Source organism: Bradysia coprophila, unplaced genomic scaffold, assembly GCF_014529535.1.
Source record: "Bradysia coprophila strain Holo2 unplaced genomic scaffold, BU_Bcop_v1 contig_138, whole genome shotgun sequence".
In the NCBI taxonomy this organism is placed as follows: Eukaryota; Metazoa; Arthropoda; class Insecta; order Diptera; family Sciaridae; genus Bradysia; species Bradysia coprophila.
In genome coordinates this window covers 8241625-8265404 of record NW_023503409.1, presented here as the reverse complement: position 1 = coordinate 8265404, position 23780 = coordinate 8241625, and the positions used below count along the sequence as shown (strand labels likewise).

Genomic DNA, 23780 nt, shown 5'->3' with positions numbered 1-23780 from the left:
CATTTGTAAAGTGTAAATCTTTTCAATACATCATCATGTGGAATGTTTTATTAATTTCTGCTCCAATAACTTTCTCACATTTTCCGCCTTAAAGCACGCAGAACTCCGACATTGTTAAAAGATTGAAAACTCAATACTAATAGATAAATGAAAACTTTGTTTCGGATTAAGTTTACGAGTTTCGATAAACTATACGGAGAAAATAGAGAAAATAATCTTAAGGATGTAATAGTGTAGGCGCTGCATCAATGAAAGCCACACAATGTATGCAAAAGCACATCCAAAATTAATTAAAAAACTTTCAATTTATACTTAAAGAAAAACTTGTTTTGCCAGTTTTCGCTTAACACATAATATTAATTCAACAAAACTCACACAACCGCTGTAATGTGTATACTTAAACAATGCACACAAGAAATAAAAGAAACACACACCCTCCATCCCTTTCACCATAAGATAAGTTTAAGAGAAAATTTTCATTATTAGCTTTATCTACCCGAAAGCTGAGAGAGGAAAAAAAATCATTTCCATTGTTTAATTCCACACACCTTGTACCAACTACAATTTTCCTTTTCAAAACGAAAAAAAAAAATTGTAAATGTTCCGTACACGAAACAGTAAAGTTCTTCTTCATTTTGAAATATTTTCTGAAGTAATACTGATTAAAGAGCAAATGGGTTGGAATAAGCTCCCATCCATTCTGTATCATAAGCTTCATGTATAGTATTATATCTCGGTAAATTGCTTGGCATGGAGAATCTATTCAAGTACCGTTAGCAAAAACAAAACAAAAAACATTATTTCGAGGGTATTATGCCAAAAGTTAGAAGGAACATTTATACATTACCGTTTAAGCTACATATATTACCTCCTGTACCTCTGTTTCCACTTATTCTTCACAACTATATATACACAGCACAGCATACACCGAATTCATTGTAGGAGTGAATATAACGTTTTTGTACCTAATACTTAATATGGGCAAATGAATTTTGCTCTCGATCCAAAACTATAATACGGCTAAAACATGAAACGAAACTTTTACCAAATGCTAATGAACTTCCTATCCTATGTGGCTGGTAATGTGTGTGTACACACTCATATATCCCCCTCATACCCACATTCCTGCATTGCATAATCATATTAATCATAATAGGTGTACTCAAGCAACAAAAGGTAGTTTCGTTGTTCTAAACTTTGGGTTGGATAAATGATGATGAAACAGAAAGACTGGATTAACAAAGTTCCTTACTGTTTTCGGTTATATTTTACATTATTGTACGCATGAAAGTAAATTATCCATGACAATTTTGTTGGTAACACATACACAAAAGCTTTCAAACGAAATTTTCGTTTATCTTTAACCGAATGCTGATTAGAAAATGTATCGGCACCGAACAATTTCTACATTTTACATGTAGAATATTGATTACTCCGCTGACGTATTGTATTTCGGCAAAAGTTTCGTCTGACTAATGGACCAGAAATTGATGTGTTAAATATTTTCACCTCAATTTTTGGATTTTAATCGTTGGCACACACAACGTTTGAGTGAGGAAAATTTAAGTTCGTTCGCAAGGAAGTCGTTTCAGTCCCCCTGTTGGAATATATACATCGACACGAGTTCAAATTCAACTGAATTGAACTGAAATAATTATAACATAAGACGTGATTTTAATGGATATAATTGGCTTTATGGGAGAGAGAGAATAGGGACTTTTGTTGAAATTTATGAATTCTTAACGATTTCAGACACTTAATGAAACTACACCAAGAAATGTTAAATGCCGTTTTGAAGCTGTTAAGACTTGGTCGATGGGAAATGGAAAGAAGAAAAAGCTTAACGGTAGGCAATGTAGAAATTGTGACTGCTACAGACCATTTAGGACATAATGCTTTAAAAAGACACGACTAAAAAATAGAACGACAATTTTTTAAAGGTTCAAATCTGACGTGTTAGATTGAAGTGTTGAAAGCAATGACATAATATGTTATTGGTTGAAAGGGCGTTTAAAAGGCTAGACACGGCACTGGTATTATCCAAACAGAAATTTCATTAATTAACGCATGACCTGAACACTGAACGAAACACATTTTTTCGTCAATGAACAACTGTCGCCTGCAAAAATTCGATTTTAATATTTAATTTTCCCTTTTGTGTAATCTCTGGAACAATTGTCGTCATGATATGACCTGCTTATTATCTGATCGCACAAATTTGCTGCTTCAAATTACATCTAAAGTGCCTAGAAATTTTGAAACTTTGCTCATCTGAAAGATTTTCGATTTTCAAGTCGATTTTATAATCGTTATTCAGACGTGAAAAACTTTTCTCCTAAGTTATTCAAAATATAAAGTCTGTAACGTTGCCAACAGTAAGTTGCAAAACTTTTCCAAAAAGTTAATATTTGCAAAATATCATATGCATTAAAAATTCACCATCGAAAATATACATACGAGTTGGTGTGTATCTAATCCATTATATATATACTGCTCTCAGAATATATCAACACACAGAGAACGTTCCCTTTAGAAGATTTTATTTTTTCCTATTTTTTCTTCTTTCGATTGTATACGAACGAAGTTGTTTGTCGTGTTTGCCATGTCGTTCTCATCACACTCAGCATAACCAGAGGTAAATGCTCCTTAAAAATGGTAAGTTTTATTCAAACAAATTACACAATTCTAATTGTAAAAGTTCATAGCTGCCATCTCGGCTCTGTTACATTGAAAAAGAAAATCCTTACTGTGATGTATGAGTGTGAATGTGGGATGAAATGTGAAAATTAAGACATTTATCACTGACTGGGAAAACCTTCTATTTTTCAAACTTTTTTTTGCCGAACATGATGAATTAGGAATTTATTTGAAATTGCCAGCAAAAAAAATGTCGCTCGCCAGTCGAGGAGATTAATTTAATTAATTGAATTTCTAATGGTTTGTGTAACACTGCATGTGATGACACATTCAAACATTATACAGGTAAAACATGACTTTTCGAGGAACATAGATTCCGAATGTAAATGTTCTGTTGGAAATCTAGTTTTTTAAAATAATAAAATCAAAGGTATCAGTGAACCAATCAGAAAGAAAATGTCGTTGACTAGACAGTAACATTAATCCGAAGCTTTAATTTTTTACTTAAAAGAGAGAGAAAAGTGAAATTCGGCATGTGTTGGGAGTTGTTGTGCTTTGTAAATGATTCTACACGAACTGTTATAATGATTTGTTTAACAAATGAAAATCTAAATTCTTTTATTTTACTATTTCATTGTGGAACCACAACATCTCCCAAATCAGAAAATATTGCGAATTTCACTTTTCTCTGCCTGTGACCAATTAATGCCAATAAAAGTAAAATCCAGTGGAAGTTTACTCGAAATTTCTGTTTAAAAAACCATTTTTATTTGATTTACATAAACTTTCAATTTTGGTGGAATACAATTATTAAACGTAAAGCTTGTGCAGAATCAGCAACAGCTGAACATCTCCAGCTGGTCGACAAAGACAATACGTTTCTATCGAAAACAATTCAAAGGTAAGCTACACACTGTGCATACATACGTTAAGGTCATGTATGTGCGCACATAACACGTATGACTGTAGTAAACTCGTTGTTTAGGATGTGTCTTAATTCTATATTATACAAGTAGTGTGTTTGTTGATCATCTGGTGAAGTTCAGCTGTTGCTGATTCTGCACAAGCTTTACGTTTAATAATTGTAAGAAAGGAGCTTTTGTCGGAGCTTTTGCCCTCTTATTTAAAACCAAATTTCGTCACAGCTTATGAAGTAGAAGGTTATCATGCCTAAGATGCTAAAATCTAGAGGAATTATTGGTGTGTCCATTATAAGCTTGCTCGTGAATACAGAGAGCGCTGGTGAAACGCTTGTAAGTATTCTTGAAAATGCAACCATGTCAAACATTCTAGAACTAGAAGCTTCAAAGGACATTGATTCGAAATCGTAGAAACGACTCCACATCCGATTCTGATTCACTTATAAAACAAAGATTCTTTTTACTCAAGCGAAACGATCGATAAAATCCGTTAAGCTGATTTATTGCAATTTATGCATTAAATGTGCACTCTTGCTGTACAATCGAACGAAATTAATTGATTGTCCTTATTAAAATCGCCATATACTGGCAAACAAAGGTTGACTGTCATCATGCCATGGTTTAACATTTAACTCCTTATGCGTTAACCAGCGAAGGCGGTAATTTATGTCCATGTCGTAATCGATCTCCAATGAATTATAGAGGACATCGTTTCCGGTATATTTTTACATCTATACAATTATGTGAAGATACACTTCAAAGATTGCGAACATCATCATCGGCACAAAGAAGTTCAACAACACTTTGTATTATTTTATTGAACAATAAAGCGTCTTTTAACGATGTTCCATCGTTCTAAATTTAAATAAAAATAAACGAAGTAACTAAACCATTTAACTCGCAATTAAAAACCCGTTTTCTCTAATTTAATCTAAAGTTATTACCCAATTCCTATGTAACATTGCAAACGAAAACGATCCAATATTACCACAACCATTAACAACATGCGATATCTTCTCGATATGTCTCATCAACCGGTCTACGACTAAACAACGAAAAAAAAAGCCAGCGGAGAAAAAAAAAATTATTTCACTATTTGTTTGTATACAGAAACGTAAATGGCAACACATTTTAAATGCTTTATATTTTACACACATATAACGAAGAGATATCCGAATCAGGAAAAAAAAAGTTTAATTTTGTTTTAACATGTTTTAACATGATGTCCCACATAAGTTCAGGCACACTCATTTTATTATTTTGTTGTGATTCGGATGGAATCACTAAAACGGTTATAAGATGTGTGTTATATTAATGACATGTGTGTTATTGACGCAGACATTCATTTTCGATTCCAAGTTCATAGTCTCGCACAGAATATTGTTTGAATCTCTAGCTAGATGTTCAATTCAGACGAAATCCAATGCGTGACACATACAAAATCGATAAATCTTAGCCGCAGCTAAGATTGCGCAATAAAATATGAAAAAAAAACTTTTTTTTTAAGTCTACAAATTTTCAACCGATCTTTTCCTTCATGGTTCAAAGTGTTTAACATTGATTGTACCGGAAGGGATCCGCAATTTTTGTTTAAACTTTTTTTTCGTCTTTCAATTTTTATCTTTGCAAAGGGAACTTTATATGTGGGCGCTGTATATCTCTCTTTCGATTTTTTTTTTTATTATTTATGTTCAACCTAATTCATGGAATAGAAAATATAAAAATGAAAACTGGTTTGATTATAATAATAACCAATCAAATCATGTTTCTTGTTACGTATTACCTTAATGAACACGTTCGTTTGTGGCTTTTTGTCTGATTGAATATTGAGGCGTCACATATTACAATATTCAACAAAATTATTGGTAATTTCAGCTCGATTTGATGCACAACACAACAATCAATAATGTACGTTTGATAGACATATAAATCTCCTTTTACCCGCAAACAGTCTCATTATATTTGATTAATTTTCATCGATATATTTGACTACAAAATTGCCTATTTCATATAATATATTCTATACATAGAGACAGACGTACATTGGTGAACGGTTGGGTTCGGTTTTTACTACCTATCTGTGGTTGAACGACAAAGCTCTTATCAATCAATAAATGAACTTTTTATTTTTATTTCTTCATCATTTGACGTGTATGATGTTGTTTAAAATGACGAAACTTTTAAGAAAATGTCAATAATTAGGTCACCAATTGCAAACAATTAGTAATGACCTTACAGTCATCTGTTAACGTCAACAGAGACACAAATACGCAATGAGGTATGGATAATGTAATCTTACAGGGAGATATGTCGACATGTTTTCTGATTTGAAAGTTGTTCGTAGTTGTGGTTTATGAATGATTCCAAACAAAGTGTGTGTAACAAATGAAAATCTAGATTTTTTTATTTTGCTACTTGATTTTTGTTGCGAGCGTGTGATTAACAAAAATTCAGAAAATAAAAGCTATCTGTTCATTCGTTCAACAAGATTCTTGTAGAATCAATTGCTAGCCATACCATCTCCCATATCGCATTTCACAATTCTTTCCCTGTATACCACAAAAAATTTTGTGTTAAAAAACGAAGTAAAAGATTTTTGATCAAACACTATGTGATGCAGTAATAAGGGGTCATTCATAAATGACGTCCGATACTGAGGGTGGAGGGGGGGTCTCCGATTTCGGTCACTCCATACAAAATTGGGTCAAATTTGACCACTTTTGCGTGACGAGGGGGGAATGAATGACCCCTAATTCAAACAAAAGAAGTAATAGATTAACTGATGATATCTATTGTCTTTTCTAAAAGATGAAATTACAACGAAAATTATCCACTGTAGCACATCAGACATACAGAAACAGATTTATTGCACAGTTACAGAAGATTTTCGAACATTTCCAATCGTACTCCGGGAAGCTGTTTTTAATTATATCACGAGACACGTAATTAAATGGATTGCTTCTGGTAATTAGAGAGAGCCATGCACGGTGTAGGTTTTTTTTTTAATTTTCATTTAAAGTGAATGTATTGATTCACATGCGAAAAAAAATCTCTTCAGCTCAATAATAGGAAAATATGCAAAAAGTTTTACAAGTCCAATGAGGAAAATGGCTCTGAATAAAATGACTTTTTTCCCCCAATTCCAAATAAAAAACTGGTTCGTTTGCAGAAATGTAAAGAGAAATGAAAAAAATAACGAGAGAGAGGAAAACATTCCTGTGTTAGCTGACTTTAGTCGACAAAGTTACGCTTTTCAAACATATATGCAGCCGGAACAGCCAGCGGTATAAAATGACCATTTGTCTGGAGTTTTATGGACAAAATCTATGAACGAAATTATTGTACATGTGAAGGTATCGGTGAGTGGTTAGCGAATTTATAGATAAGATTGTGAAGACCACTGATTCACCAAATTATAAATTAATGAAAATTTTGATAATAATAAAAAACTGTTAAATATTGATTGGCCTATTACATTCGGCGCAATATAATGATCGCATCAACTTTCACGCTGACCTTCTGCGATATTATTACGGATATTTCAGAAATACAATACCTGAAATCCAATTTTGTAAAGTTCACTTTTTACCTTCACAGCCATGTCTTCCTTATATATTTTCTGTAAAAAAAGTTCGTTTACGTTATGTGCATAAATACGATCTGCCTGCATGAATACGAACCATTCTACAATACCAATTTGTTTCTATACTTTTGAATAATATTCAAACGAGAGTTGGTCTTTTGAACATTTTTGGACTGCCACTCTGATAAAAATCATTCGCTTTGTTACGTTTCATTATTATTATTATTGGTCTATCTTAATCTAAATTTTTGTAATTAAAGTTTCATATTGTGTATGCAGCTTTGACCATACGTATTTATACGTACACGGAAACATCTGCATTATATCTACGGTTTGAATGAGAGAAATGTTTAATCAGGAATACATTTTATGAGTTTCCATAACAATTTTCTATTATTGCAGAGACTGGAAGTATACAATACCACTTAACTTACATACGATTTGAGATCGGCGATCAAATAGATTTTTCATTTAATTTCATTTCATTAAAAAAACCAGTTTGTTCAGCCACCAAAAGTACACTTTGGTCTTAAGTTTGCAATTAAGTCACGCTTTACTTCACTATGTCTATACGTTTTTATGTTTTTTAAGTTTTAATTTTTCGTTTATCCTCCCATGCAACAAAGAGATTAGTCGCAAATTAATAAAACGTGACTTTGTCTTATTTTGTCATGCTGTTTTGTTTGCGAATCTCATTTTATGCGCCAAGTCTAAGAATACACGAGGATATTAATATGTTCCGTTTATTATCTACAAAACTTATCATATTGTACAGCCAGTGAAGCGATACCATCAGTTATATACCTACCCACATCTACTACATATATACCGTTGGTTGCTGTTACCTTCTGCATCATTCATATTTAAAATTTGATTTTACCCAGATGCAATACGTTCAAAAATATTAAATTAAATTTTGCACATTCAAACATACATCTTGCTGCATAAAAGAGCCGAGTAAGAGTTGAACGTTTATTATTGCCGACGTTGTTGTCGGAAACAAATGGTCTTTGGCTCTGAATTGGTGTTGGTAGTTCCGATTTATTCTTGCTGATTGGAATAAACCTCTGGATCTGCGGATTTTAAATGTATTATTTACAGGGGTTTTCGCTTTAGTTCCAGATGACGATATTTCTCACTAAAATCGTCTACGCCCTTAAGACTTACCACATGGATTAATGCAATCTTACGAGATATTTGCGTGGTATTGTTGAATAAGGAAAGGTCGGCTATCTTATCCCAAAAACGCAATAATTGACCATGTCAACATAATTTGTATGACGTAAATTGGAATAAATTTTCCCTGTCGCACATCTATTTTCGACCATTCCCCACACACTTCAACGGAACACTTGATTCTGTAACACAATTTAGTTGTATGTGCTTCCTAGAATGAATCAGCCCTGTTGAAAATGTATTGAAAATCTAATAATACATGAGAGCCACTTACGTTTTTATTCCCTTCTCGTTGAGTGGCAAAATGGTTGCTTTGCATACCGATATCTACGCAATTTTCAAAATATACCAGAAGATAATGGTTGATGCTGCTGTGTATTATCAGCGTCGTCGTCATATTACAGCATTTTAAACAAGTTTGTGTATCTCTGACATTAAATTACATGATACGAGATACTAGAACCGCCTTTATATATTGCGGAAGACTTTCGTTCTATCAATATTGTGACGGCTTTACATCGATCCGTTTAAAACGTATCGTTCTCTTTGAGGCTTTCCAAACCATTTTGCAGACATATTTGCATTAAATTTGCTTCCGGAAAATGAAAGTGCATGTAGTGTACATGAAAGGGAGTTCTGTATTTAAAAAAAAAACATCTTTTGATTTTGACGAAGAAATATTTTGCAAGATACAACAAAAAATAACAAAATCTCGAGTTCTTTCATCTTCGTTCGATTCTGCGGTTTTAAAAACTTCAATCAGTTTCTGAGTAGAAATTTCAATCTCTTAACTCTACCGATAATACAAAATTCGTTGTGTGAGTGTGTTCAGCAGACATGATCTTTGAGTGACTGTTTAAAAGCACAATTTTATGTGGATTGAAGTAAACAATAAATTGAAGAAAATTGAAAATACAAGTTAGCTCTTACGAAGCAAAGCTCAAACGTAATGCATTTCATATTCAGGAAGGTTAAGGGTTCTGAAGTATTAATAATGCCACTCGAGCCAGCAATTTTAATGTTACCATTCTGAGTAGTAGGACTGAATGGATTGAATGGTTTATTTTATTCCATTCTATAACAAAAGACATTCTTCAAAATGCTCTCAAGGAAGAAAGGCGTTAACGAAAGTATCGAAACTGAAACGTTAGGAACGTACACTCAATGTGAATGGGAAAATTCAGTTGCTTTTATGAACTGCTTTTATGAATTACTTTTTTGAGCTACTTTTATAAGAAGCACGGAAGAAGAAACCTGCTAACGACGTCCGTCATCTGTTATCGATAAAGACTGCGGGAATAAACGACAAACTCTAATGCTGTCTTGTATAACAAAAATCATGTTCAAAACAAATGAAGTAAAAGAGTTGAAATGAATCTCTTAAAAATACTTATAGATCAAATGAAGTAATAGATTCTACAGCAAAAACTGTAAGTCGTCAGTGGAAGATTACCGCTCTGCGCACACACGCATAATATTTCAAATCATATGCCGAATTCGAAATCCACACAATAGACGATGGACTTATCAAATTCTGGTAAAAATTGAAAAACACAATTAACCCAAATACCTATCCGCTTTCGGTTCAAAAATAAATTTAAATTAGAAAACAATTTAAACAAGAAATAGACAAAATTCAACCTATGAGATGCGTAACCGCACAAAATGCGATCATCATTTACTATTAAGACAATGAGTAAGTGAAAAGATAGCAGAACAACGCGATGTATAATACGAACAGATAAATATTAACGCAACGTTACACAATATTATAATATTAACTACACACTTAACGAAATTACAGTTAAGAAACATAAATAATTTTTAGGAAAATTATTTCACAAAATTGTAATATGGTTGAAAATACCTAACGAATGATTTAATTTTCTAAATTTGTCGTTTAACAGATACTTACGATGAAATATGTTTTATAACACCCATCGTTAAAATATTATTTTGAATTCATGGGTGACTAATTAGACATACTTGCTGCGCAATCACTAATCAATGTCTCTCCGTTTGATGTTTATTAATGAACATTTTCGGGTTAGAATTTCATTTTGCCATCGGACGGGGAGAAAATGAGACTCACCGGAGTCAGGCAGATCCTCATCTGTTACAGGTTAACAGATTATGTCTTTTCCATTTTTGTGTATATGCCAGCAAAAATATAAATAGCTTCGCAAATGCTTACCAATTTATTAAAGCACATAATTTCTCCGAAAAGGTAATTCCTATGATTTTCATGTCTAAATGAGTGAGTATTGTGAATTTATATATTTTTGAAACCAGAAAAAAACTCAACAAAAAAAGGATAAATAGGAGAAAAATAACCAAAGCGAGCAATAAGTACCGTGCATTATAAAATGTATATCACCAAAAATGGAAACGAAATATAAATATATTCACCATATCACCTTATATAGCATGGCTTTATACACCACCACATCTATTCAAAAAAAAAGTGTATTTCCATACAGCTCGTTTTCATAAAAGATGAATGACACCTGCCCTTCAAAAATATTTTTTGGGATTAATATTTCTGTTGCTTTGGTTTGAAGTCGACTTTATAATATGTATAACGTGAAATATAAACGAGTTTTTGCAAAAAGTTTGAGTATACCATGTCGTTATCGATTTAAACATATAAAAAATATAAATTGCCGTGCTAGATAATATTGCATTAGATTAATACGATTAAAGGTAATGCGAAATTACGCTGAAGATTGTCAGAAATTGATTGAATTATGCATCATAATAATCCTTTATAATGTAGCAAAAATTTAACATGTTAGCGTTTATAACGTGTATACCTAACGTTTCACATTATAATCGTATCATATTCGGATGAAGTTGAATGATGATATGAAAATATAATGCCCCCGTCTATTTGATGAAAGTAACTTTTGAAATGACAAATTTTGCATATTAAATTAAATGAAATGTAGGAAAATCAATCACATTACTTGTGCGCTTATAATATAATAAAAAAACGAAATCATTTTTCTTACATATTATGCCAGACTATTACCAGATATTATCAAAGAGAAAATATCGAAAAATATTTGAAGCATTGCATGGAAAGGACACGGTTTTACTTCTTTCATGTCAAAAGACGTTGAAGTCTTTTCAGTGGAAAAATTTGTGGAAGGAAAACTATGTTCGATGTTTCTGTAAAAAGAACTGGAATTGATGTATTACTGACGTTTCACATACCCCACATTCATCTTTACTTGAAAGCTGCATTTTACAATCATTGGGAAAAAGATTTTCGACTAAAAGTTTTTTTTTTGAGTTTTCAATGCAGTCCTTTGGCATTTTCTTTGAAATTCAACTTATTGATGCTGACCCTCCGTATGGAGATGCTCAGTGATTTGAATATAAATGTGAAGATGAAGTCGCTTATTAGTAAATGCTTTCATGATCTTTGCTTTACCTTTTCTTATATCAATTTGGAATAAGTCTTTGCTGACTGTTCATAAATTTCAACTGGCACAAAACTACTGATTGCAGATTTAGCTGACGAAACAACTTTATTGCTGATAAGTATTGAAGGGAACGGTTTATTTCTATCGTATTTATTGTGAATAATAATTTTACAAATCCATTCGCATTTACATGTTGACTCATCATCTTCTTTAAACTATAGGGAACATCTCTGTACAACAGGTGATTTTTAGCACGAGCGTAAAAAAAATCAAATTTGCCTTCATTCAGACATATTTCGGTTAAATTTCCAGCTCCCTCAGACATGTCTTGAATCCTTAGTAACGCAAAATTGAATACATTGTGTTCATTTGAATACTTTTCTTTTCAGTGAAATGATTTCTTTTCGGTGGTGAAGGTAACGCTTTACCTAATGAAAATACACAGTTTTATGGCTTATTTTGTGTGGAAATATGAATGAAACGTAAAAGATAAAAATATGGTTTGATGTCAGTCGACATACAGTTTGAGGGAATAAGCCTCGATTGTATCGACTATGGTCCAGTTAAACTTTTTTTTTGAGAGGACGCCCTTCGATTAATTTTTTGGTGGAACCATGCCCACTTAAAAATCAGTGAACAAAGTCTTCGAATTTTTGTTACTTCAGAACAGCTTCTTTCACATGGAGAAGCGACAGGTTTCCTCTAAAAGATCACACCTATCACGCTTATTTCTTTAAAGGAAAAGTATTTCGTTCACTCATCAAACAGAATCATCCAACAACATTTTGCGTTATCGACGATAAGATATGTATAAAAAAAGAAGCCGACAAAAAAATGATACCACCGTCCAAAAATAGTGTCTTATTGTACTGTATTAGCAATTGGAAATCTTGTGATATCATATCACTAATATGTGAAAGTATTTGAGGCCACGGTTCTGGTACTCGTCGGTTGTCGTATTACTATATCTGCACTTGATACTTAAATATGATGGTCATACCTAACAAAACCAATGAATTGAGATACTTGACGAAATTGGTTACTTTATTATATTAAAAGCGTATGCTATGCGTGAATACAAATTGAAATGTTTGAAACTTAAAAGGAGAACACAAGAGCTGTGCAGAGAAATGTAGAAGACACAACATTCTGCATTTGTGTACATTTGCAAAAAATGTTAACAAGTGGTTTTTTCTGTGAAAGATCTGTAATTTCTATAAGTATTTTCAATGTTTTAGGAAGATTTTCTTCTCATTTTGCTGCATTTTAAAGGATTTTAAAGAATTTTCCTCTAAAGTTTTGAGAATTTTCTCGTATTTTCAAGGATTTTCTCAATTTTCTAATGATTTCTTTTTGTTTTCTTCGAATTAGATTATTTTCTGATGATCAAGTTTTTAAAAACTTTCAATGGATTTTGTAAAGCTTTGTTTTTTGGTCGACAGATGATTTTGTATCACCCACTTTAACACTTCAACAAAAAAATTACCAATTCTTTGAGTTGTTCTCTCAGCATGACCATACGCTACTCGGAGTTTCGTTTTTAAAATAATAGATTTATAGCCTTTTGCGCAAAAAATCCTAAAGAAAATGATCCTTTTTCGAATTTCGCGACTAAGATTGTAGCTGCTGCAGACGAGTAGTTGCATTTTGAAGGAGTTGCGAAAGTTGTTGCAAAAAATGTAAGGAAAAATTAAATTAGGCAGTGAATTTTCGTCAAGAATTTCCTTCAGCAGTTATTCAGCTGATCAACACATACAATCAAAACTGTTTACATATAACTTGTTACAGCTACACGCATGTGGGGTAGTGGTAAAACCGTTTAAAGACGTGTAAACAGTTTTGATTGCAGTGTGGATCAGCTGAAGCAAATTCTTGCCGAAAAATCACCGTCTCTGACTATATTTTACAACCTTAGAAACTGACGTGGTTTTGATAATTTGATTCGAAGGTTTTTGACACAGCTAAGATATAGACCTTCTATCACCGACTTCAGGATTCACTTGATAGGTGCTATAGATGTCAAAGAATCGAAACAAACTTTTTTTCAGATGTAAAAATTTCATATATTCTACAATAATAAATTAATCATAATTTATATCGTAAAAACTAATTAAATATCTACACATTTAACTACAAATTACAAAAATTTACATTTAATTTTATGTTGTAAACAATTAAAAGTCGATTATTCTTTTTGATAATTTTAACAGAAAAACACTTTACGAATTTAAATTTTTTTGTTTTTGTTTTTTTTTTGAACAATGAAAAATCAATCGTTTTTTTTTGTGTTTAAATTCTATGGTATACGCTTCGATTTTGTGTTTTGTTTGTTTTTCTTTCATCAATTATTTAGTATTTTGAGTTATAAAATGGAAATATATAAGTCAATCGAAAAACCTTTTGTTATTCACTTAAAGTATAAACGAAATGTATCTAACGTTAAAGGTGAAAATCAAAGTTTTATTTAAATTAAAACGAAAAATTATATGCAAAATTGAAGCATTGTATTTATTCAAAATTACGTAAAAATTAGTGTGAAATATCTTTTCGTTTTCGTTTTTATTTTTTTTTTAATGTAAAATTGATCTTTGTGCGTGTTTTTGTAAAATATCATTTCAATTTGCTTTCAGTTGCTATTTTGTTTTTATTAAGCGTAGGAAACAAAAATATAAACTTGAAGTTAGAATATAATTTCGTCCATAAATCTATAAATGAGTTTAAAAATAAAAAGTTCATTTATCCATAATATATAGCGGGAGCGTTTTCATAAATATATGATGTCCGTCATAACAAACAATTTTCCTTTTTTTAATTATTTCGTTTTTGGTCGGTTTCTGATTTTGTTTGTCAAAAAAAAATTATTATTTGGATTGGATGAATCAAAGCATAATGTTGTATAAGCGACTAGATCGAACTATATACGAATTGGCTCAATATGTCGATTTATTCTTCAATAAATTTTAGGATTTTTATTTATTTGAAAATGCTGCAGACCGAATAGCAAATTCAATTTCAAAATTTTTAATAATTTATATGTCGAACTGAAAAATTTGTGTTTATAAAACCGATAAGTAAACAATGGTCTCCAGCAGTGTGGTGACTTTTTTTTTTAATTAACTACATGCCAGTCTTGATCAAACTCAATATATTATTGTCCAATGAATATCAATTTATCATCTCACAAAATCCACTACTTATTACATCGAAAACTTATTCATTTCCTATAAATTCGGTGAAATTCGAAAACAACGACAATCATTTCTGTATAGGAACGAAATTACGTTTCCCGGAAGAACTTTACAGTACTGGACACTCGAACAGAAAGTTTTTTTTTATAAATTTAAATTTATTATCAGAAGAGGGGCATCAAGAGAGAGAGAGAGAGGTCAAAAGAATCCATTTTCATTAAACTGAAAATTTATATTTTGTAGCAATATCGATTGTTTTATACACGGTCATACGGTTTCGATCAGTTCGTATAGGATAAATGGTACACAAAAAATTGTTACGCATGTTTATCATATATTCGCCAATTAATGTTTTCAAATCAATCGAATCTTTCATTCTATTCTAAAAGAAGATTCATTGTTTTAACAATGCGATTCAATTGATTTGAGCATAATTTTTATAATTACGATGAATGGGTCAAAGTGCAGGGAACGTTTTGCAACACAACATCTATAATATATTACGACGACGTGTTACTGCAATTTAAAGAAAAAGTTATCCATCTATTAACACATGAAATTATGCTTTAGCATTCATAGTTCGACCTATACGGTAATATTCACATCAAATATTATGCTTTTTATATCAGATTTTTTCTTGTAAAAACAGAAAAAAAAAACTTTACAGTTTCGTTGCCCCATAATGTTTCTTTTTCTTGACTGTTTTTTTTTGTTATTTATGCGGTCTTCGCAGATATTTTCGTTTAAAATTTACTTAAAAAACTACAAATCTGTTCGGTTTCTTTATATAGACATTTAAGGTTTCCTTTTTTTTCTTCTTGTTAATAAATATGTTTGAAGTTTTATTAAAATGGTTCATCTACACATTTAAAGCGATTGTATTTGAATGCAAATGTAATATATTTTCGTTTTACATATTTTTTTACTTTTTTTTTAGAAAATATGGTTTATGTTATCGTTACCCGAAAAAATATTTAAATAATGAATTCTGTTCACGGAATTCAACCGTCGAATCCAACGCATCAAATGAAAAAAATGATTTCATAATTTTGCTTATGTGTGTGAAAAATAATATTTTTTTTTTTTCATTAATAATACGCATAACATGTGTACTGAAACCGGGACATATTGATGGTGGTGTATTGTTTTAATTAATCCCTTTGGGAATACAGAAAAAAAATATTATTTTTTTTTACCAAACACAACACGTATAACGAGTAAGATTTCATGAAACAAAGCCAAACCCCATCTTGTGTATTAATTTTGTTCGATTTTTTCCTTTTTTTATTATTTTGCTTGACTGCATATTTGACTGTCTTTGTAATAATGTGGAAAATTAATTGAAATTTAATTGAAGTTTAAAGTAGTTTTTTATCTTGAAATTAAGAAATTAATTAGAGTTTCATTTTCACAGCCTGTTTCGATACCTGAATATTTTATTTTTTTATTTTTTTTATTTTCATTTTTTTAACATTTACCAAAATCTAAATCTTTGTTTACTTGTTGTCAAAGATTATTTTTTTCTATTGTTTTCTTGCTGAAAATTCAAGGAATTTTGTCGATGCATAACTTCAAAAATTATAAATTGTTTTTTTTTTTTCGAAAAAGAGAATTAGTATTATAATATACAATTACACATACAGTACAGACATCTCTGAATACCTCCATCCATCATTCGCTTATTTACTTTGTTTGTTGTTGTTGTTTTCTTTGGTTAATCTAATAATCTTGATCTCATCGTGATTAAACAAGCAAGGTGTTCGGTCAGGTAATTTTTTTTTAAATTTAAATAAAATGGAAAGAAAAAAAGCAAAACATAAAAATGAAGTCACACTGCAACATGACTACCCAAAACAAAAGGAAAAAAATGTATTTTGAAATCTAAACGTAATAATGCAAATTGATCTTGATGGTTCTTTGATATATCAAAGAAAAATTTTGAAATTTTTGACTTAATTTTGTTTAAATAAAAAAAAACGTAAGAGAAAGGAATATCCTTTGATACTCGATGAACGTCAGTTCGATTATTTTACTTAATGAAAAGACTCATTTAAAAAAAACGAATTTGATTAGTTATTGAGTTGTATGCGGTGACAAGGCACTCACTCCACAGTCATGCAAATTACGGTGCAATTATTTGAACTAACTGTACACATTTATTCCGCTTTACTTGCAAACCGTCACTAGTGTTTCAGTAATTGCAAGTTGCAACCTATTAAACATAATTTTCCACCATGATCGATTTATTGTAGAAACCCTATGTAACCATCTGAGTCAAACGCTGATTTATCATTTACCTAATAGAATCGTAAGTTACTAGACAGAAAAACTTTATTTAGCCCTGCGAAATATTTTACTTCATTTGTTCAATCAACTATTTTACTATATAAAGCCACATAGACCTAGGTCATCGCTTAATTTTGTCGTTGCTGTCAGCTTCAGGTGTTGCGCTCAACATTTTAGAGACATTAAATATAATCTTGAACAGATTTCAAATTGATGCAAAATCTTTTACTTCAATAGTCAGAACAAACGTGCGCTTTTTGTTACATGACAGAGCGAATCACTGTTAATAAGAGGTGGTAAAGCCGTGCTATAATTTCAATATTAATGTGCTAATGAGCTACTGGCTACTTATTAGTAAAACTAAAGAAGTACAAGATTTGGTATATCTCAGACAAAAAGATTCTTTAACCATACTGACGCCTTTATTAAAGGTCAAGCGAAAATGTATGTAGGTGTGATCAACAGCCTAAGGCGTCCGTATCGTCATTATCAGTTTATCAAAACCATAAACGGTTTCAACCATAATACAACGAACGAAATTGTTGTCATTCTGTTCGTTTAATATGAAATCATCATAATATACCGCTGATATACGAAAGGTATATCGACTCGACATTAATACAAAATCGATACAGTTAAGCTCTTTATTTTTTTTTCTTGTCACATGCTAAATAAAGCTAATTTTGTTGAGAACATTTTGTTTAGAAATTTCGCTCCTAAAAATAACGTTGCTGACGTTGGTCGCCCTTTATAGACTTTTCATATCTCCGCAGAGAGCCGGATTTTTTATTTTAATTACATAAAATTCCATAAAATAGATACTCGGCTACACATATAACTCATCATCATTATGTCAAATACAGGAATCAATGTGAATGATGATCACGTGTAATCTAATTCGTCGAGCCGTTTCGAATGGATTGTCCTCATTGGAAAACTGTAATTTGGATACGATGTCAACGAGAAGTAATTTTCGAACGAGCAACTTTCAATACGAACACTTTCTGGTAATTGAGATGAATCTCCTTAAAACCGGGATATTTCACCGATTTCCCTCGTTCACTTTCATGACAATAAAGGGATCCAGCATTTATTTTAATGAAACACGTAGCGGTATACTCCAGTCTACACAATCTATGCAATCAATCAAATGATCGTTTTTGTGGCATGTTATAGTATTTTCTGTGAATTGAAATTGCATAATGATTTTCCCAATCAATTATACGTGAAAGAGTTTATTTTTCAAGCGTTATTATCGGGAATGCATACATTGTATGACACACCTACACATACACACAAAGTCTAAATTGCTACAGTGGAATAGATTCTGACTTTTCCCATTTTGATGATGAAAGTTAAATTTCCTATTTTCGTTCATATTTGATTCTTTGATGTTGTCAACAAAGTTTATAAGCCAATTAAAAAAAATCAGATTACGTTCCATATATGACACATTAATTGGGACAGGAGAAGGTTGTATTGTACAAAGTTCAATTGCAATTATCAGATCGATTCACAATAACGTTAGCTAAAAGAGGAATTATCTCCGGTACTCTATCTCATGCTACAGGTTATTATGTTCTGTCCTAACCTTGGTAAGACTTTAATAGTCTTGTAATCATATCCAAAAAGTTATACTTACATTCATCATTTTTCTCATTTTTTTGAAAATATAGCCAATGATTTTGATGAGATTTGGTGCATCTTGAATGCCTGTGAGTGTTTTTTAGGTGAATGTTTTCATTTACAAAAACTTTTGTAGATGAGTCCTTTCAGGAAAGGTCCTTTTAAACTAGAAAGTGAGATAGACAAATCCCTTCGATGCAGAAAAGAGTCAGGAGAGCCATACATACACAAATTGTTCATGAGAAATTATTAAGCAAAATAATCGATCTTTGACGTAGAGGCAAATCAAGACAAAATTTCTTGTGTCGCGATCTTTGATTCGATTCAGATTAAAGCTTGGATAATACGTACAAAAAAAAACCATCACCGTGATTGTGTAAGCTCTGGATGCCGTGTATTAGATTCGATTTGATTTGATTTGTTGTTTTTTTATGTGTTCTAAAATATTTTTAATCTTTTTTATTTTCTTATTTTACCTTTTCTCATTTTTTCTCTTTTCTTTAATCTTTCATTCACTCTGTCATAATAATTCTTCTCTTTGTTTTGTTTTTCTTCTTCTTGTTTTTATCATACATCACAATCAAATTGATGAGCATTTTTTTCATAGAACTTCATGAATCCTTTGATAAATTGAAAAAAAGCGATAAATTTGTAAAAATTTGAATTCTTAAATAGGATTGAATGAGTGAGGTAGCTATCACAATATTTATTAAACAAACATAATTTTTGTTCCGACCCTACGGTTGATGTCTAATCGTTGGATTTTTTTTATTATTCATTTTCATTTTATAGTCCGGTCTGTTATGATAAGAGTATCTTCTCATCTCATTTCGTGTGTCCCCGTTTTTAATCCTCAATTTATTTGCAAATAGGAATTCAAATTCGGTCGCAGTGCAGTTGACTGGATTGTTTATTTTGCGTAAAGCGAATTTATGTATTATTTCCCTGTGCTGCTAACGACAACAGTTTTGTCTACATTGCTAGAGCACTTCTCTCTCTCCTATCTATCCACATACACATATAAATTCGAGTTAATCGAACCATATATGAACAAACGATATGGAGTGTATGGTCGAGCTCCGTTTTAATGCCTATAAAGTAGAATAAATGGGGCTCTGCAAAATATACATCGTTGATGATAAGGGTTTCTGCGAAATATTGGTTTTTGGTTAGTGAGAAACACTCCGTACACTACATATAGATTGGACGGTACACTAGCAACCGTATATCGGCCAGAAAATTAATTACGCTTCAAATGAAATGTTCAATTCGGAGGCTGCATGAGGCGACGATACTTTCGTCGAAAGTATTTTCAATTTGACATTATATTTGCTTAATAGGTGTGTGTGTCAGAAGAATGGATGTACCGTTGTAGGACTTATGATCTTTGCGGATGACATGATGGTATTAAAGAAACGACAAGCCGATGTAAGTTTTGTGAGAAATTAATGGATGGTAATTTACGATCAATTTGTTTTGGCCGGATGATCGTTATTTTTACTTTATATTACCAATATTTTTCAACGAATACCGATTTTGACTTTTGGATGGGTCCCAAATTAATTTCGTCAGTGAGTGGCAAAATAGTTATTTATACAACCGAGGTGTCATAATACACATCGTGAGCCTACTAAAGTACTTTGCATCGAGTTGTGTACAATGTTTTATGACACAGAGGCATCTAAAGTTATTTTGCATATTATGATGATGAGCATAAAGAATTATTTTGAGGTAGAGGCGATGGTAAGAGAACGACAGACCAGACTATAAAAAGAATCGTTTAGTTTAAGTTTCTTTTTTGTTTTGAATTTTTTTCGTTAAATTTTTGTTGTTGTAGTAGTTGATGTGTATGCATGGGAGCTTATAGGAGGTTTTTGTGTATGATGCGTGGGTGTGTTGATTTAACCAATAGTGGATGTGTGAAATTATAAAAACAAAATAAAATCAATTTTTTTAACACGAAAAACTGATGAATATATTCACGTTTTATATATAAAATTACATATTTACACTTGGTTCAAAAGACTTTTATCAATAATTATTTATATTTAAATATTAAATACTTGATAGTTAATATTATAAATTACACATGATGATATTTTTTAATCTTTTTTTTATTTAATTCTTTTCATTTTTTTTCTTCAAGTTTTATTTTTTATTCTCCAATTTTTTTTTGTGTTTTGTTTATTTATTATCTTTCTTCACTTAACTTTTAAATCATGTCATGTATAAAAACGATTTATTTTAATAGTATTTTATAGTTTTATATACTCATTTATGTGTATAGTGTTTTGCCATCACGCACATCAAGTTTTTTTTTTGTTGTTTTTAATATTTTTATTTTTCATCTTCTTTAAATCTTAATTTTTAAAATATTTTTTTTTAATTTTTTATTTTTATTTAAATATAATAATATATCTCTCTCTGAATAAAAAAGTCAACAATACAATATACAAACATTTCATGGAAACCATTAATTTTCTCACAAAAAAAAATCGTTTTTATCTCCCTTCTGTTCTCTCTTGCTAATCACAAAAATACTTCTCGTTTTTTTTCTCTCCTTCATTTTCTCTTTTGTTTTCTTCTTCTGTTTGTTTTTTCTTCTTCTTCGTCTTCAACTTCTCTTATTAATCCTTAATTCTGCTCACGGTTCTGTACAAACTAAAATCTAATTTTAAAATTAAAAAATAATAAAAAATAATCAGAATAATAATAATCATAAAAAACAACTAAAAAACAATTAATAAAAAAAAACATTTAAAAATAAACATAATATCCGCGACGCCCGCAATTTCGCACGAAACCACGAAATTCGGTTAAATCTCGGTCTTTATGTTATTTAAATAATATGCTATGTCATTGTCGGACAACACATCATCGGTACAGTCAAATTGTAAATGGCTACCCGAACTAGACGATGCAGTCTCATCGAAATTATTGAGATCATTACGAAAGTAGTCGCCGCCGAAATCCTCCACCATCACCTCATTCAATTGATCGATATCTGCAAGATTCGTTCCGTTAAATTTGTTGTTATTGATGGTAAACGGTTGCAACGTACTGATTTTGTTGTATGTTCTACTCGCCGAATTTAAGTTTGCATCGGAACTGGTCAGTATCTCGTTGATGCTGTCCGGTTTGTAGGTGAAGCGATCGGTGCAGTCATCAAACACTTTGGTTTGATTGAATTTGAAATTGCCGAATGTTTTGTCGTCGCCGGGCAATTCGTAGATTTCGTCGGGTGTTAGAATTTTATACGTTTCTTCGGTGTGCAGTTGGTCCATGATGACGTTGTAGGGATATTTTTCGTCCACGTACATTTGATCATTCGATTCGGACGAACACAATATTGAATTATCATCGAACAATTTAGCACTTTCTGGAGAGTTTGGTATGAGATCGTTGGCCGAAAATGGCATCTGACAGTTTGGTGTTGGAATTGAACAATTATCAATGTCCATTGATGGCAATTCACGTCGTAATTTCGCCATTTCCGGTTGAATACTATCGCTAGTGCTGAAGCTGTTGTTATTGTTGCTGTTGTTATTGTTCGAATCATTTTTTGGTATTTTTCCAGATTTTCTAGCAGCAGTCTTTTTACTTATTGGTGAAGCAATTCGCTTTTGGCTTTTTGGTTGTTTCTTTTTGGGACAGTATTTGTAACCGGGATACTCCAACGAATGCAATTTACGTAGACGTTCCGCTTCTTCGATAAATGGCTGCTTTTGCACTTCGGTCAAATCCTTCCATCTAGCACCAAGATTTTTTGAAATTTCTGCATTATGCATGTCGGGAGTTTTTTCACAAATGATACGCCGTTGTATTTGACTCCAGACCATGAATGGATTCATTGGACGTTTTATGTGGCCGGGACTGTGCTTTTTTGTCTGCAAATTGAGAACAAGGAAAACAAATTAATTTACTTGCGAATGGTGGAAGGGAACTTAGATGAAAATTTTAATAAATACAAGGAAATCAGACACGAAATCATGAAGAAATCTGTATATTAGAACCAGGTCCAGGTTCTGAGATACCAGAAATGAAATTTGTAATGGTAAACGATCAACGGTCTCAATAAACATATATATACAATCCATATTAAAAGTAATAAGAACCGCCGGCCGATGCCGATATGAAAATAAATATATTTCTTCACAGATTGGTAATCATTTTGAACATACAAAACTTGTCAAAATAGTAAATACATAACGATATGATCTGACAATGTCAAAATAATCTAATTATAATTTAATTAATAATGTTGTGTAAGTTTAATAGATCATATTCAGTGATATGTCAAATTGCCATCGAAAATGATGGAATAAAATAATTGTTTGTGGATGTGTGAGTGTTTGTCGCACAGAAAAGTACAGCACAGAAAATGAATATTATGATTATTATGTCTGTTTCATTCAAAATGTTGATAATTCAATTTAATTTAATTTTGTTTTCTTAACATTTCTGAACGTAAGACAGTGATAGGGAGTGAGTGAGCGAGAAATCACTACGAATTTGGTCGATAAACCTTACGTAGGAGACAAGTTATCAATTTAATTTAAATTAATCAAAAGTGACTCCATCAAAAATATCAAATCTTTTTAGAATTTATAAGCCAGAAACACAAAATGTTTTTTTTTCTGTATTTCGGTGTCATCAAATTTGAAACGAGGTTACATCGGTTAACTGTAGATATAAATTATAGGATTGGCCTTTGATCTTAATCGAATAAATTGCATTTTAATGTGCATTTTATTTAATTATAGCTAGGAAATTAAAAAAAAACGTTTTATGCTGTAAAAGATCCTTTGAGGAGTGAATGCGTTCCATATAAATGCACGACAAATCAATAAAATAATACGCAATTACTCATACAAATGTGTGTACTAAATAAATTTTATATCATCATTAAAAAATACACAGAGTCATGCTTTCCTAT

At 31.3% G+C, this 23780-nt stretch overlaps 1 protein-coding gene and 1 long non-coding RNA gene across 3 annotated transcripts in view; one reads left to right on the top strand and one right to left on the bottom strand.

The window, feature by feature from the left end:
- Window positions 1-3479: 3479 nt before the first annotated feature.
- LOC119073921 lies at window positions 3480-13592 on the top strand. The gene is made up of 3 exons (XR_005087112.1): window positions 3480-3625; window positions 8947-8949; window positions 13582-13592. It is a non-coding gene; the product is annotated as an uncharacterized LOC119073921 (long non-coding RNA).
- A 1726-nt stretch (window positions 13593-15318) lies between these two features.
- The window catches only part of LOC119073865 (putative transcription factor SOX-14), a 77753-nt gene continuing 69291 nt past the window's right edge, over window positions 15319-23780 (bottom strand). The window contains exons 2-3 of one of the 2 annotated variants that reach the window (XM_037179733.1): window positions 21906-22731; window positions 15319-21848 (exon numbers count right to left, since the gene is read on the bottom strand). In XM_037179733.1, coding sequence (XP_037035628.1) covers window positions 21661-21848; window positions 21906-22731 — 1014 coding nt within the window. In that variant the 3' untranslated portion in view covers window positions 15319-21660. Of the gene's footprint in view, window positions 22732-23780 lie in introns of both variants that reach the window. The other variant, XM_037179732.1, reaches the window with a different exon arrangement.